This window comes from Eretmochelys imbricata, chromosome 15 (assembly GCF_965152235.1).
Source record: "Eretmochelys imbricata isolate rEreImb1 chromosome 15, rEreImb1.hap1, whole genome shotgun sequence".
Taxonomy (NCBI): Eukaryota; Metazoa; Chordata; order Testudines; family Cheloniidae; genus Eretmochelys; species Eretmochelys imbricata.
In genome coordinates, this window is record NC_135586.1 from 17,855,261 (window position 1) to 17,872,253 (window position 16,993).

Genomic DNA, 16,993 nt, shown 5'->3' on the forward strand with positions numbered 1-16,993 from the left:
TGGGTGGACAATGAAAATGCTCCAGAGAAGAGGACTCAGTCTACCTGGGCCTTAGCTGTCACCTAATGGCTTTATAGATCTACATCCATGAGAAAGCTTAATAAGCTTTTCAGAAAGTGCATTGGTTAAGTTTATGCCTCAGTGTTAGACAGGAAGTAACACCTAAGGATGACAGGTAAAAGGGACAGAGCTAATCATGCACCTTACATAAATACAGAAACGAGACTGGGCCCTCCTTAAAAGTCTGGAAAGAATTCATCCACTGGCTAAAGCTAATGTAAGAAAGAAAGCAGTGCGGGTGTGGAAAGTTCACACACTTACCTGTATATTGGCCATCTCACTCTGTAGTCTAACACGTGCCTCCTGAGCCACTGCCAATTGCTGCTGGTACCACTGCCGCACATTTTGCAGCGATGCGATCTCTGCTTGAGACGCTTTTAGCCTATTGGTCAACGTGGTCCGTTCTAACTGCACCTGCTGAAGCTGGTTCTGTAAAGAAGCCATTTGCTGTCGCAGACCGTGTACTAAAAAAGGCAAAAAAAAATTAACTATGCTATTCCAATGTCCAATTTTTGATGGTTTTAAGTGTAGCAATGAACCTTAAACATATGTCCACAGTCATCTTTTTATTGGAAGTGTGCCTAAATAACAAAGAACATCCATTCCCACAAACCAGAAGAAATTTCAGGACCCACAGAATTAGGGTCATTAGGAGAAAACAGCTTTTGAGGTCACTTCTTTGCATGTTCGAAGTTCCTTAGAAGCATAAAGAAGGGCGGAAATAAGTAAAACATTTGGGAGTATGCACATGTCTGGGAAATGGAAAGGATACTTGATGCTAATAAAAATATATTTCTCTTTTTGAAAAAAAAATTGTTAATGAATTGTCAAACAGTTTTTAGACTGCAGACTCTGACTGTGCCTTCCTTTGCATCTGGTCAGTGCCTAGCACATTCTGGGAACTCCTGTAACGCAAAACAAGAAATAGTAATAATAAAATAAATAATCATGCAAATCTCTAAGGATCTGATATCAATGAGATACAAGTTAATAACTTCTCCCTATTCCCTCGTTTTTAATGCCGAACGTGCCTAACTGGAAACCAGTTTCTTCCTTGTCTTAAGATGGAAATGCTATCTAGTAAGACCCTGTAGGCAGCATCATGATACACCACAAATTAATCACTTTCTTGTTTGCAAGGTAGTTACATCAGTAATTGATAGTGCACACAAGAAGTAAGATTTAATTAAATTGCTTGTGGAACAGAAAAAAAAGATACATTTTCAAGATTCAAGTTTACATTAGCTCACCTGTGTTATCCCTGCTGAGAACATTTTTTTGCATATCTTCAACTTTTCCCATGAGTCTTTGGTACTGTTCCTCTGCCAGTTGCAGGTCATTGTTTGAGGAAGCCAAGCTAGCATTCTTGGCTTCCAAGGTGTTCTGCAGGTCAGCCATAGCTCGTTCCAGATCCCAGCAAGATTGCTTTAAGGTAGCGACTTCTGAGCTCAATGAATCCTGCTTCTGTTGGCTGCTCTGACTGTGCTCCATCTGATCCTGAAGCCTCATGTTCAAAGCTGCAATTTGGGCTTGCAGCTCAGTCTTCTCTTTAAGTGCCTGAACAAGTCCAAACAATAAAAAATAATTTTAGGAGAAACTAATAAATAAATATAGTGCATTAGCAAGAGAGGTAGAGATATCAATATTCTGTCTAAAAGAGTCATCCGCTCCAAATATATATTTTGCTCTGCTGGATAACATTTCTATGTAAAATAAGAAAAAAAAATCACGCTGTATTTAATAAATGTCTCAAATATGCAGGAAAAATGTAGACAAAAGTGCATACAATATAGACAGTATCCTTAAAAAAAAGACGGACACAGGTATTTGGTACTTAAGATAGCTTGCTAGACACTGACAGTCTCAGTCTTGTTTTAAATACCCATCTCATGCTTGCAAGTGATCATTCCTCTGCTCTGATGTCCGCTACTGTTTGACACTCACTTGTCCTTAACTTTTTTTTTTTTTTTTTTTAAAACAGAAATGGAATGAGAAAGAAGTCTGAAACTGCCACCCACTTTAAGGATAAATATTTAATATATGTTGAGCCCACCACTGGCTCAACGTTTACTTCTACTTCTTTACACTCCTTTTTCTCTATTCTCTCTTTTGTGGACCACTTCAGTATAGGGTTTTTTTTATTATTATTATTATTATTATTTCAGATTTTAAAAGCTTTATTTTAAATAAACAGCCTTTTTAGCTATCTTATGTAACATTTATGAAAACCACCTCTCTGCAAACACAATGTGGGATCTACTTTAAAATTTGAATTAGTGTATGACTGTAGTTGATTAAATACAGAAATTCAGATTAATTTTCTACCTGATTAGCTTCTAATGACAGTGCTTCGAGCTGTCCTTCAAGTCTCATCTTCTCTTTTAGGACCTGCAACATTTCATCATGAGTTCCTGTGACAGAGCTTTCCACAGACACACTGGAGACAGAAACCACAGGCATTTAAAGAGTTAGGATTTTTTATAAATCACCCATTTATAAAGAGGTGAAGCTGAAATTACAAGATGTTCAAACTCCACTAAATAACTCAGTTCTAAATGAGCTACAGTTTTGGGCAGTCTTTTTAGCTTTGTGAAAGACTCACCACAAAGAACGAAACAAATTTCACTTGCCATCTGACAGAAAAAACGCTGGATTGGGAGCTATCTGAATTCCCCAAAACTGGGCATATCATGGAACGGATGTTTGTTCTCCAGGAAAGAAAGTTAATGGGCTGACTTTATTATCCTCAGAAACTAAACATCCCTTTACCAAGAGATTTACAGACATCTCAAGGGAAAAGTGACTTGTGATCAAGCACCTTTCACATGCACTAACCACACAAAACTATTTTAACATGAAAATAAATGGATAGCTAAAGCAAAAAAAAAAAAAAAAAAAAGCTATTCAGCATGGAGTATACCCTATTCCCCTTCCCCAGTATAGTTTACTCAGCAAATCCATGAAGTTCAGAGAAAATGGGCAAGAACTTCTGCTTTCTCTCCTGTCAGGATTAGGCATAGATTGTGATTATCTAATGACAACTGATTTTGCTCTAAGAATTTTGAGGTTTGTAATTCTTCCAAAGATAAGACAAATAATTGTATTTTCTTAATTTGTACAAGTTGTTTTGGTAACTGCATCTTTAGACAACAATAGTATTGTGAGTTTGACTAGTTTTCTGCTTGCTAGTCTAACCTTGATCTCCTGTAAGGGACAGATATTAAGCCATAGTTAGGATGTCAGAGACACAAACTTCTGAGGATCTAACAGTTAAACCCCTTCTAAAGGTCTGAAGAGGATATGAGTATCTAGGGCAAGTATCCTGGCATCTTGCAAGTACAGAGGACTGAAAGCAAACAAATAAAAGAACCACACACTTCTCTGCACAGATCACTAGTCTATAAACAGACCAAAGAGAACACATTAGTGTTTCTTAAGACAGTATCATATATCATTTCATTTTTTAAAAAAATCAGTGCAGTCCAATGAAATTCTGTGGCACGTAATACATAACTAGTCTGAGACCAAAGAGAGCTTTAGATGGAAAGAGGGGGGCTGCTAACAGGGCATTCTCTATGAAGGCACTATTGTTTTAAAATTTGCTCCCACCAACCCCCACCTCCTGGCCAAAATAAGCCCAAATCTAACTACCTTCAGGGCATAGAGCAAAGCTCTAGGCACCTGAAAAGAGTAGAGGAAGGAATTGTTAGGGGAAAGACAATTTGAGTTTAAGTTGCCTAAAGGCTATGTCTACACTAGAGAACTTACAGCAGCACAGCTGAACTGCTGCAAGGTTCCCCGTGTACCCACTCTATGCTGCTGATGGAGCTGTCCACACCGGCATTTCTGTCAGTGTAACTTTTGTCAGTCAGGGGTGTTTTTTCACACCCCTGACTGACAAAAGTTTAACCCACAAAAGTGCTAGTGTAGACATAGCCGTAGTCACTGGTGGTGGGTAAACTTATACAGTATTACTGTATTTTTAAGTTACGTATGGGTGTACCAAAAGGGTCCCTTTCTACAAGTTTAAAAGAAAGTAAGAAACTTTTAAAAACCTGACTGGAATCATGACAGGAAGTTACAAATATTTGAAATATTACAGTTTAGGTAAATTTGTTCCCTAGGCCATTAAAAATGCATACCTTAAAAATTCTGCTCATTCACTGTTCAGCGTGTAATGCCTGAATAATCCCTCTCCTCGCCATGCACCTACACCCGTTCTGACAACTCTATCTGAATGATCACTATTGTGAAAAACCAAATTTCCCAATCTGGTTATATTTGGCTCTAATTGGCACTCCCACAAACTGTAACACTATTAGTCTCAGCCAAGTGGTCCTCAGAAAGGTGCAAAATTATTACCTCTCTATGAAAATAAAGAAATCCCTTCAATCAATCAGATACTGAAAACCAAACGGCCAGTGATTAGTGCACAGGATAGGTAAACACACCAGCACAAACTGGATATGAGTTTTGGAAAGCCATTTTTGATGTATAGGGCTGAGTGGATAATACAAGCAGTGGACACCACAATCAAATTCTACTATATTTTAAGAATCGTGATGACAAAGCATACACATGTCTACAGTGCCCTTGTTTTAATCACTTGATCAGGGACAGTTCCTATAAACTAAAAATATCTATAATAAAAATGTATTCAGTGCAGTGGTTTCTATTAGGACTCATTAGTTATCACACATCTGATCATACTGAACAGAACTTTAGTTATACCCCAAATGTTGTAGTTGGGAATTAAAGCATCAGGTTACATATGCCAAAGAAGTGCAATGTGTGTATTGTGCAACGTAATGTCTTACCTGCTAGAAATACTGTCTCTCCGACTCCGCACTTCCCCATTCACTTCCTGCTCCTGGGCATGATGCTCTGCTGCTGCAGCCTGCAATACTTCCCTGATGGAAGGAAATTGCCCCACTCCATCTGGAGGGATCTCCTGGCCATTTACTGTACATGAAATGCCCTGTTTGCCTTCTGCATTCAATAAAATGCTATACGTCCCCCTTCCTGACACACTGCTGTAGGTAGAGCTGTCACTCTCATTTCCATCCAGCCTTATTCCTAAATCGCTTCCGTCAATCTCTGAAACACTGTCTCCTGCTATGGAGGAATTTTCCAGTCGGTCATCTGTTTCAGAGCGGAGACAGATCTCAGATACTACAGAAGTCAGACCACTTCTATTCTCCTTTAGAGACCCACCAGATGCATCGGCAGTCACAAAATTCCTAGTAGCATTTCCAGGATCTGAATTTTCAGTTCTGTAATCAGCCAAGGACCGGATCTTACTTGACTTGGAAGATTTGGAGATTCTTCTCTCTTTTGAAGGGGCTGGAAGTCCCAGGCTGCCCAATTTTGGCCCCCTTGGGACACTGGTCCGCAAGAAGGAGTACTCTTTTGTCATAGCTACAGTGCTGGCCCTTGGCAAGATTTCTGGATTTAACATCAGCTCCGGATCTAGTGTACTAGAGGGCCGGTTTTTGGTTGTAGAGTAGCTGGACTAAAAGAAATCAGAAGCGAACAATAAATTCTAGAAGACTACACTTAAACTCGCATCAATTTTTTCTTATCATTGTATTTAGAAAGCTGTAAAAGGTTCATTTTTCTTTTATAACAGCACTTGGACTTATGTAGCACTTCACGAACAAGCTTCTCTTAATAGCTAGTTAACCCAGTCCTGGCTGAGATTTGGATATGGAGGAGAGCTAACTGATTGAGTCTCAATCCAGACACAGTGAAGGTAATCTAGGTAAACTGTGAAAACTAATCAGAAGATATTGCAAAAGAGTACTTTAACAACTTTATAAAGGCTTCAGCCTCTAAATAATTATATTTAAAACTTTCCAAAATTTTTCAAGGTTTTTTTTTTTGTATTATGAGAAGACAAAGAAAAGAATATGGATTTTTCAGATACTTTTCAGAACATCTATGATTTAGATGTGGGCGGGCATTTAAAAACTATATTATGGAAAGTCAGTTAATGGGGATTAATTATATTTAGTATCTCCTAAAAAAGTGAAACTGCAAAGCTTTAAACTTTAAAATACTCTCTCTTTACAATAATATATATATACACAATAATATATCAGATTTGCACATTCTACTTACAGCATGCAATTCTATGTTGACACTAGATAAATCAAGTGCAATTATATTGATTACATAAATATACAATTAAATGCTCAAAAATACTAGATTAAAATGTCACATTATGAGATAAATGCATAAGAGCAAAGAGACTCAGTTTAGAAATAACCAAAAGTATTATGAGCACAAGGTCAATTTAGTATTACCCAAATATGAACTGTAGAATCCTTTACTCAGGACTTATCTCCAAAGGGTTTAATCTTCCCTGCGTACTCCTCTCCATCCATCTTCTTCCTTCTCCACTTCTCTGTCTCCTGGATTACCCCCTTCTCCCACCTGCTCCTCCCATTCCCCCCACACTATACCCCTACACTCTTTTTTGTAAATCAAGGAAATAAAACATGCCAATCATTCTCTTGATCTTGCTGCCCCCAGTCCTGCAAACACAACTATTTGTAACTTTATGCATGTTAGGAGTCTCATTTGAGTTTAATGGGACTACTTACATGGTAAATTATGTTCAGGTTTAGACTGCACCTGTCATCATGGAATCATGGCCTTTGCTTGGGTATTGTGTACCTTTTCCCCAGGCTTCATCTATTTTTGTATTTGAGATTGTAAGCACTTTGAGTAGGAGCCATGTCTTCCTGTCTGTTAGTACAGAGTAAAATTTACTAACAGTATCTAGCAGAATGGAGCCCTAGTCCTCAGTGGGGGCTATGGGCTCTACTGCACTATAAACAAATAATAAAGTATGTATATATAGTGGTATGATGAAACGTGTACAGTTTTTGCAGATGGTGCCTAAATGGAAATCTTGCATTGTACACTTTTGAAGAGAGCAGTGGCAGTTTACTCAGATCTATGCTTTTCTTAACAAGGGATTGTAAAATTTGTTTTTTTTTTTTAACATTTCTACTAGTCCAACCATATATTATTGTTCTTCACACTAGATTTTCCAATTTATCATCAAAAAACCTAGAAGCATCAATTTCTTTGTGAAATTCCTAGCAAGTGAGGGAAGACACTCAAAGTTGTGGACTACGGTAAATAGGATACCATAATATATAAAACAAATAATCATTCCAACCTCAGGAAAAATATATAGGACCAAATTCTTCCTTCAATTACTCTAGTGGTACCCTGCAGCCTTCATGGATTACCATAATGCAACTGAAGGCAAAATTTGGCACATACAGAAGAGAATTAGAAAAATACATTTTCCTGGCTAGACGTTATTGAATGCGTACAGCCAAGAAACAGACAGTTTAGGGCAGGTATGGCTTCATTTTCCTAGCTTTCCACCTACACAGAGATCACCTAGAAACAGAGGATCTGCTACAAGGTGCTTACTCTTTCTTGGTGCCTTTTTACTCTGTACTGTTTGAGCTGCTCTTCCAGACGCCTTCTTGCCTGAAGTCTGATTTGTTCCTCTTTCTCCAATGGGAGCGAAGACGCAGATGAACCTATGTACAAAAGTTACCTCTAAAGTCACTCAGAAAACTTCAAAAGGCAAACAACACAAAAAGGGTGGAAAATATCCCTACATCAACCCCTTCTCCCATCAGCAACATGTACACAACATTCATGCTTAAGCAGAGCATGCATCATTCTCAAGGACAGCCCTTTAGCATGCAGCTCAGGAATACTCCCCCATCTTCCAAAGTGTCCTTGTGTAAGCATTGAGATTACAGTGCTCAATTAAATCATTTTATATTTACAAATGCCACAATTCTTTCAAGTGATCTGAGACAAAACCTTCCACAGTAAGAGCAAGAATACTTTTACCATCTAAATCCCACCTGCTTTAGAACTAGAATTCTGACAGAATGAAGGAAATAGGCAAAAATCTATTCAGTTTCTAGTCCCATCCCTCAGAGGCTAGCGTAAGATTGTTCCCTACAGTACATCTTCTTGAATTTTGTCCAGTTTAGTATTAAATATGTGATGCAGCTCCTCTTACTTCCCTTGAGAGACTATTCTAGTCTAAGGGCTTGTCTACACTTACCGGGGGGATCATTGAGCGGCGGTCGATGCATCGGTGGTCGATTTAGCAGCTCTAGTGAAAACCCACTAAATCGACTGTAGATCACTCTCCCATCGACTCCTGTACTCCACCAGATCAAGAACAGTAGGGGAAGTCGACAGGAGAGCATCTCCTGTCCATATCATGTAGCGTGGATCCTGCGGCAAGTAGAGCTAAGCTATGTCGATTTGAGTTACACTATTCACGTAACTCAAATTGTGTAGCTTAGATCGAATTTCCCTTGTAGTGTAGACAAGGCCTAAGACATCCCACTGTAAGAAACTTCTGCTATTATTTAACCTAAAATTGTCATTTTCTCAGTGTCATTCCATTACTCCCGAAGTGGGACAGACTAGGGCAATTTAGCTTCCTATCCACTATAATGTGCAGGTCAATAGAACAACCAAACTTGTTAAATGTTAAGGCACATGCTTTACTGGGAGCAGAGAGTGGTTTATTGCAAAAATGAATTTTAGTCCAAGCTTAAGTGATTCTGCAGACACGCTCAGAGAAAAAAAGCTTTAGGCAGCAAGAGAAGCAGGGGCTCTACAGTAAACAGATGCTTACACAATTCAGTTTCTTGCATGGGAAGACTTAGTTTGAGTGACTGCAAAGCTTCTTTTCTAAGAACTATTCCCTCAGCACTAGTTCCCTGAGACTTCCTTAGGTTGTCATGGAAACCAGCCACACCTGGAGAGTCTTGACCATGTGGACTGCTGGTTGATTCAAAAGACAAAGGGAGGTCAGGATAGAGTGCCTCTGGTCCATTCTGGTAAGTGTCCCGTTTGCTGTTTATCTCCAGACTTTCTCCTTCATTTGGCACTTTGTTGGCATTAATACTAGTTGCTGAAAAGAAAGTTACATTGCATTAATTCACACTGGCAGCTATAAGTCCTCCCATTCAACCCTGCACATACTTCCAAAACCAAATCCAACAAATTAATAGGATTGGTTTTTGGACTGTAAGAATGTCTACAAATTGCTATGATTTCTACTTCAAAGAGAAATTAGATGGAGGAAGTTTATTTCTCCATTCAGAACAAGCAGATATACTTTGCACTCCTATTATGCCCTACATCAGAGGATCTCAAAAGGCATCAAAAGCATTAACTAAGCCCCTTCCCAACAACCTTGTTAGGCAAGTATCATCCCAGTTCTCAGATGCATCACATGTATACAGCACAATAGACAACATGAACCAAAATAATGAAGCAAGAAAATACAAAACAGAAGTCCCCCAATTAATTTTTATTAGATTTCATATATAACGCAAAAAGAACTAACCTAAATCTGGACCTCATCCCTGTTTGGCGGTGTCTATATGCATTTTACATGAGGAAAAAAATACATCCTCAATTCAAGCATAACACTTATATATAAAATATACAAATTTATATTTTAAAGACCTCCATCTTGCTTCTCTGCTTGATGGAGCAAAGATGTACATTTAAGACATGGTTGTGGCAGAACTTCATGATTAATTTTAAGACACATGTTTCTAGATCGCTCGAGAAAAAAATATCTATCCAAAAGGAAGTTGAAATAGCCACCCAGCTGGTACAGTTTATTCAAAAACGTTTATGTGAACAAACAGAGCTGAAAAAAACTTGTGCTAAAATAGAATTGTTTCTGCTGCTTACTTCTGACACACACTCATCTTTTCAGAAAGGAGGGCTGTTATTGATAACGTACAGAAACTAAATATAAGCAAATAGATCACAATGATTAAAGAAAGTGGTTCTTTTTCCACTTGGATATGAAAGTTACTGCTTAGCTATGAAATACTTTTGGCATAAAATGGGATCATTTCAAGCACCAGATAAGGAAGAAGGGAAGTTATACAAAAATCAGGAACAATAATAATACTCAGATGTGGTAACCTTTAAAGCACCTCTCTGAAGTTAAATAAGATACATTGGGGGGGCAGGGGGGATTCAAGTAGGGCAGTGCTTTTGTTTTGTTACATAAAAACTGGTCTTCTCATTTAGTATGGTCAAATTACACTTTAGAAGAGTTTTAAAATGAAAAGACAGTAAACAAATGAATATACTGATTCAAGATACAAAGATTAACTAAAAAAAATGAAGCACACACTATAATCCACTTGGAGTAAATTAGGATATAGTGAAACTCCGTTTATAGAGTATTGCCCATTTGTTTGAGATTTACTGCAGGGTGATACTTGTATTTCCAATTATAACGAACCACTGCTTACCAAGAAAATGTCTTGTTGTAAAGGGCTTCACTGCGTTTCGTGTTAACTAAGGTCATGGGCCATGCAGTTTGTGGTAAGATGGAACCAAATTCCATGACAACATCCCTGGAATCTCTAGGGCCTAGTCTGTCCTAGAAAAGGTTTCCCAGTATAGTTATACTAGCAAGATACATACCTACAAAAGAGTGCTTTTTGCCAAAATAGCTGATAGCAGTTCCTCAAACAAATCAAACTGTACTTGCAAAAGCATTTTTTGCTGATATAATTATCTACATATTATTTTCTCCGAGTATAGAAACGTAATAACACCCCCCCCCCAAAAAAACCCACCACACCTGAACAAAAATGTCTAGTGCTGACCTGCCAACATTCTGATGCAACATACTTACATAAGAACAGCCATACTGGGTCAGACCAAAGGTCCATCTAGCTCAGTATCCTGTCTTCTGATAGTGACCAATGCCAGGTGCCCCAGAGGGAATGAACAGAACAGGTAATCATCAAGTGATCCATCCACTGTCACCCATTCCCAGCTTCTGGCAAACAGGCTAGGGACACCATCCCTGCCTATCATGGCTAACAGCCATTGATGGACCTATCCTCCAGAAATTTATCTAGTTCTTTTTTGAACCCTTTTATAGTCTTGGCCTTCACAACATTATACTTGAAATTCTTCAGACATTTTCATTTAAATATAATCAATGGAGGTTTGCATTGAACTAAATATTAAAATAAACACCACAAAAACACTACAACAGCCCATGTTATTGGTTTTTATATTAAAAAAATTACTGGTGCTGTTTCAGTTTTTGATATGTCTCAGATTTTTGTATTGGGAATGCATAACTGCATCAGAAGTTGTGAAGAGGAAAGAGCCATTTTGAAAGCTATGTTGGGACATGGGAGGCAATTTGGCATGTTAGCTGGCTATTTCTACTGTGATGGTGAGTAGTGAAATAGCTATGTCACTTATAGGCTTCAGCCACAACGCCTCAGAAATGACTGGGCAGTTCAAATCTTTGAGCGACTGTTTCAGCCTGTCTTTCTCAATCTGCAGACAACGCTGCGTCAATTTACATCTGTTTCATGATTTAAAGGTTATCCTCAACCATAAAAAAAAAAAAGTGTTAAAAATACATTAAAAAAAAAGATTCTGGAGCACAATTCTCAGCATGGGAATGATTTTATGACAAATTCTATAGCCACAGAATACACAGGACACTATATGCTATTGCCAATGTTCTTTAGTGACAGTAATTTTGATATATGTCTGCAATTTGCTGAAAGCACCGGAAAGTATAATTAAATAGATTAAAAACAAGAGAAAAAGCATGCTACTTACAAGCTATGATTGTTAGGAAGATGCTTGACAGAGATAAGGACAGGAAACAGTTAAATTTTAACTTCATGCAAGATGAATGATTCATCTTATGATTATACCCTGGCAATCAGATACAAGGCTGTCTGACAAATGCAAATAAAGGCTCTGGGCTCCCCTTGTTGTAGCTGTATGACCAAAAAAACAAAAACAAAAAACAAAAACAACCAGAACTGTATAGGTGGAAACTGTAACATACATTAATTACTCAACCATTTCCAACCAACACTAAATCAGTTCCACATATGCATATTAGGTTCACTAATGGCTGTTAGCAAAGATGATCAGGAATGCAACCCATGCTCTGGGTGTTCCTGGCCATTGACTGCCAGAAGCTGGCAGTGGACAACAGGAGATGGATCACTCGATGATTGCCTGTTCTGTTCATTCCCTCTGAAGGCCCAGGCACTGGCCATTGTCAGAAGACGGGATACTAGGCTATATGGACCATTGGTCTGACCCAGTATGGCCGTTCTTATGTTCAACAATAAATCTTTATGCTAAGGAGGCCTATTTAGGTAAGCACATTATTAAACTTCTTGTGAACAAGTGCAAAATTTTCTACTTCATTATTTCGTAAAATGGAACAGTTTGTGGATTATGCTAAAACTGGAAAAAAGCACTCTTTTTCTAGAATAAGAGAGTATTCACACATGGAGTTATGCCAGAATAGCTATTCCATAATAACTCCAGGTGTAGACAAGCCCTTAAGGATCCTACCACTTTTAATGTCAGCAGAAGAGAAATATAACACAGATTGAGCAGTCCCTATCATAATTAATTGGTTTTAATTAATGGCTTTAAAAACAAAATTTAGAAGCAGTTTTTAAATTAAAAAGTTGGAATTCTTCTGAATTTCTAAGACAGATGGGTTGTAGTATTCACAAGACATTCTGTAGTATTATACAGCAAAATACACTACTGATTCCAACAAAATAATGGTCAATGTCTTGTATGACAAAATCATGAGTGAAAGAGAGACCTTATAATCAGAAAGAGATTCAATTCTTATGAAACAACTTACTGTTAATTTCAGCTCCTTCAGTTGGCATATCTGATTTGGCCTTATAATTCAGCCGTTCTTCTGAACTGTGAGAAGCCCCATTGCTAGCTCTGTTCTCCAACAGGGCATCTTGCTGAACAGATGACGAGTCCATGGTAAGAATGACCCAGATCCAGGGAAATTAATTCTTCTGAATGATTTGCCTCCAAGTGAACTACCAAGTCCGGATTGTCTCCATCAGCAGCAGTGCTATTCGAGATGTCATACAGGAGCACAATAGTGGGCTTTTCTTTCGTTGGTTTACAGTAGGCAGCTCAGAAATTCCAGGAGGTCATAAAATATCCTGGAGTAAAAAAAGCAGTTACCAAGATGCTACATTCACTGGAAACAAATACATTTATTTAAAAAACATATTCACAACTTTGAAGATACCAGATAGACAGTAAGTAGCACTTACAAATTGCTCTTCACCCACTCAATCCATTTACTTCAATGTGCTGATCAGGTATGAAATGATAGTGCAGACAATAATCCACTGTCCTGGACAATGAATACATTATTTACTAACATATTTCTCAACTTTTACAGTACAAAGACCTGTGCAAGCCTACAGAAATTGGTTCTGCACCCAGACAATTGATTTAAGATCATTATCCTAAAGTCCTTTTTAATGTTAATATATATTTTAAACCTGGTATCAGCTCCAATAAACTAGAAGTATGTAATTGTCCTACTCCAACAGTGGTCACTCATTCCTGACCATATTTCCCTAAAGGAAAACGGGTCATCACATTGGGGCTCTCTCAAACCTGCACCCCGCCCCCATCCAATGCAGGGCTGGCCCAGGCCCCCCCACCCAGGGCTGACTGCTTGCTCAAGCCCCATGAACTTTCCTCTGCACACACCCTTTGGTGGTCGTGCACCATTTTTTGGCAAAACTGGGCATGATGATCAGTTGGCAAGAGCAAACCTGCCCAGTTTTGCCAAAAAAGTCAGGATGTCCAGGACAAGGCTTAAAAAGGGAACCATCCCAGCCAAAATGGAACATATGGTCACCCTACTCATTAATAATCTGGACTCCTGTGCTGTATTTTTCATTTTGGGGAGTTATTCCAGTTGAAGTCTGTTATTTTACCTGTATGAATGCAAATAGTGGCTCGAATTTAACTTTTTATTTAAATCATGACACTATTGTTTATTCAGTTGTAGCTCAGGTTCCTGCACAGCAAACAACACATATAACTTTGCAGGAACATGACCTACTAATTATAGCTTGTGTTAACTTTCATTTTGACTGTCAACTGCCAGTCAAGGCTGGCCTTCTCTTAGGGCAAGGCTACAGAGGATTTCCTAACAAAAAACACTGCATTCTGCCAATGATATGTCAAACAACCAAATGTTTAAATATGGGTCAAGACATAAACTGATAATTTGTTAAATTATAAAAATAATATTGCATTCATTTAAATTACCAATAGGCTAATTAAATATAAAGTGTAGAAGATTACAAAAAACAAGACACTAAAAAGCATTTGACTAAAGAGCAAAATTTTAGCTAACAGTGTAAAAACTGTTAAAAGTGTAAATTACACTTCCACACACAATCAAATAATTTGAGCAATTTAACCTTCTATTCCATCTCCAGAGAGTACATCTGAGGTGCCACACCACTTGATTTCTTGGTGATAAGAGCAATGGTGTAAAGGGAAAAATACAATCACATTTAAGACCAGATCCTGCAGTCAAGAAGGTAAAACTCTCACTGAAATCAACAGAAATTTAACATGCACAGGACTGGACGTAGTGCTATCCCAATACCAAAGAGCCTTGTCTATATCACATGGATAACAAAGAGGCAATGACCCTAGAGAGCCAGCAGCTAATCCACGCCTATTTTCACAACAGGTGTCTGGACTGGGGTAGGCATTTTAGGATGGAATTTCCCTCCACAAAAGAGAAATATGCATACATTACAAATAACCGCTGACTTTTTAAAGTTACATATAACTCTAACTTAAACTTGAGTAATAGCTGCTACCAGTGCTGACATCACAACAGATACTGTACATAGAACAAGTCATAAGGGGATCCTGACTGTAGCAATAGGGTAAAGAGAGTTTACGATCACCATAGTTACACCTTACACAATCCAGTCTGACTACTTTAGATGATTTGTCACACATTCCTAGCAATAACAAATACCCGTGTCTGCCCTCTACATAAACATTCACGTTGCACAGAGAGACTTTTAAAACGTAGCAAAATATAACAACAAAGTTTGTACAAAGGGCTGTGTCTATACAGTACTCCCCCTTCCTAAGGCTCTTCCTTGTTCCTAATCATATTAAGTCATCACATTTTGACTTCTAATTGCTATTAAAGTCCATTATAAATTATCTCTTTATAACATACCCATCACAGGCTCCCATCAGTCACCTTACACAGAAAGGAGCAGTGTTGGAGGGGAGTGTATAGCCAGCACTAAGAGCGCAGGCGTTCACTAAACCCAAAACCCCAAAAGAACCCATTTTAGTAAAAGCACAACACAGCCGGACACCCTGAGAAACTTAAAACTTATGCCTATGGTTATCGGACGCAGAGAAAAACAAGCGACAAGAAGCATAAGCTAGGGACACCTAGGATGACAGAAGTCTTCTATCTGACTCCGAGACAGGAGGCTGGAGGTTAGGAAAAGAGAGATGGCACAATACTATTCCGCACTGACATCGCACCTTGCATCCACCACGACCCCAAAGAAACTAGAGACGCTCAGCACCACCGAGCCACCCGCCGCTTGGCCTTGGCGCTGGTGCGGGGAAGAAGGTTTAACCTCCACACAGGGCAAGGCAGGAAGGTGTCCACGAGGACTGACACGCCCCGCACCAACGGCACGGGGTTTAATTCGCCTACCTGGGACACACAAAGCGCTGGCCTGAAGCCCCCAAGGACGCTGAGCGAGATCCCGGCCTGCCCAGCCCACAAACCCCCCACCCAGCCCAGCCCAAGCCAGAGCTCAGACCACCACCCCCCGCCCCGTCCAGGCCACAGCCCGGACCCGGCCCGTCCAGCCCAGAGCCCCAGCCCAAGCCAGACTCCCCGGCGCCGGCCCACCCAGGACCCCCGGCCCTTCCGCCAGCTCTTGCCCCCCAGCCCTTCCCTGTGGGGACTCGGGGCCCAGCGCTCCGCCCACGGGACCCCCAGCAGGCCCCGTCCCCTCCCCACAGACCTGACAGCTCCCGACGGGCTCCGTCCTCCAGCTGCCAGCCCGAGACGTGGCGCCGCCGCCGCCTCAGCCGGGGGAGGGGGAGCGGTGCAGCGCGTTTCTCCTCCCCCGCCGGGAGGGCAGGCCGCGGGGGCCCGGAGTGGCGCCGATTCCCGCTGGGTCTGTCTCCCTCGCACACCCCGATCCTGCTTCCCCCGACTGGGGGCGTCCGCGGCTCGGGCAGCGGGGGTCAGCGGGGCCGGGCGGAACGGCTGAGGGGGCCGCTGTTTCCCAGCTGCGGGGACGGGCTTTGCCGGCGACCTTCCGGGATCGGAAGTGGGAGGGCGGTCCCCACCTTGTTGTTTGCCTTGGTGCCGCTGGCAGCGGGCTGGTTTAGTGTTACCCCGCCCTCCCTGCCTGTGTCACGACATATCCCAATGGAGGGCCTCGCGCTGCGACAGCTCCGTCTTTTCCCGCCTGCTCCTCCCGTGCAGCGTTATCATGGGGCCGTAGGCTCTCTGTGGTTAATGGTGACACGAGTGTATTCTCTCATGCCAGGAATCAGGGCTTCCCCCGAGTCATGTGAGTGGAAACCCCCTTGCACAGGACATGTAAAACGAGGGGGATGTACTTGCTCCCTCCATCCCTTAGTCTCTCCCCACCACTTCAGTGGTCACAGTAGTGGAAATCCTCTGGATTAGAATTCATACAAGCCGAGCAGTCAGATCCCTGCATCCCATGAAGTGAGCTGGAGCTCACGAAAGCTTATGCTCAAATAAATTTGTTAGTCTCTAAGGTGCCACAAGTCCTCCTTATCCCTGCCTTTGTAAGTGTGTGTGTAATAGCACAGCCTCCTCTGCAAATGCCTAAGGGTGGCAACTAATTTACATGAATTTGGGCAACCTCCTAGGGCACACATCAGCTTTCACTCTGCCTGCCAATCAGTCGCCCCTCGACAAGATAGATTTGGGCTCTAGCCCTCATTGCAGTCATTTTCTTTGTTTATGTAG

General features: G+C 40.5%; 1 protein-coding gene across 3 annotated transcripts in view; it reads right to left on the minus strand.

Annotated features, from left to right (window-relative positions):
* The window catches only part of GOLGA3 (golgin A3), a 38,043-nt gene extending 21,985 nt beyond the window's left edge, over positions 1–16,058 (minus strand). Inside the window, exons 1-8 of one of the 3 annotated variants that reach the window (XM_077835473.1) lie at positions 16,008–16,058; positions 12,803–13,124; positions 8,876–9,031; positions 7,513–7,625; positions 4,878–5,572; positions 2,386–2,497; positions 1,311–1,617; positions 322–524 (exon numbers count right to left, since the gene is read on the minus strand). In XM_077835473.1, coding sequence (XP_077691599.1) covers positions 322–524; positions 1,311–1,617; positions 2,386–2,497; positions 4,878–5,572; positions 7,513–7,625; positions 8,876–9,031; positions 12,803–12,935 — 1,719 coding nt within the window. In that variant the 5' untranslated portion in view covers positions 12,936–13,124; positions 16,008–16,058. Of the gene's footprint in view, positions 1–321; positions 525–1,310; positions 1,618–2,385; positions 2,498–4,877; positions 5,573–7,512; positions 7,626–8,752; positions 9,032–11,742; positions 11,968–12,802; positions 13,125–16,007 lie in introns of those variants that run through there. The other 2 variants (XM_077835471.1, XM_077835472.1) reach the window with 2 other exon arrangements.
* Between the last annotated feature and the right edge of the window lie 935 nt (positions 16,059–16,993).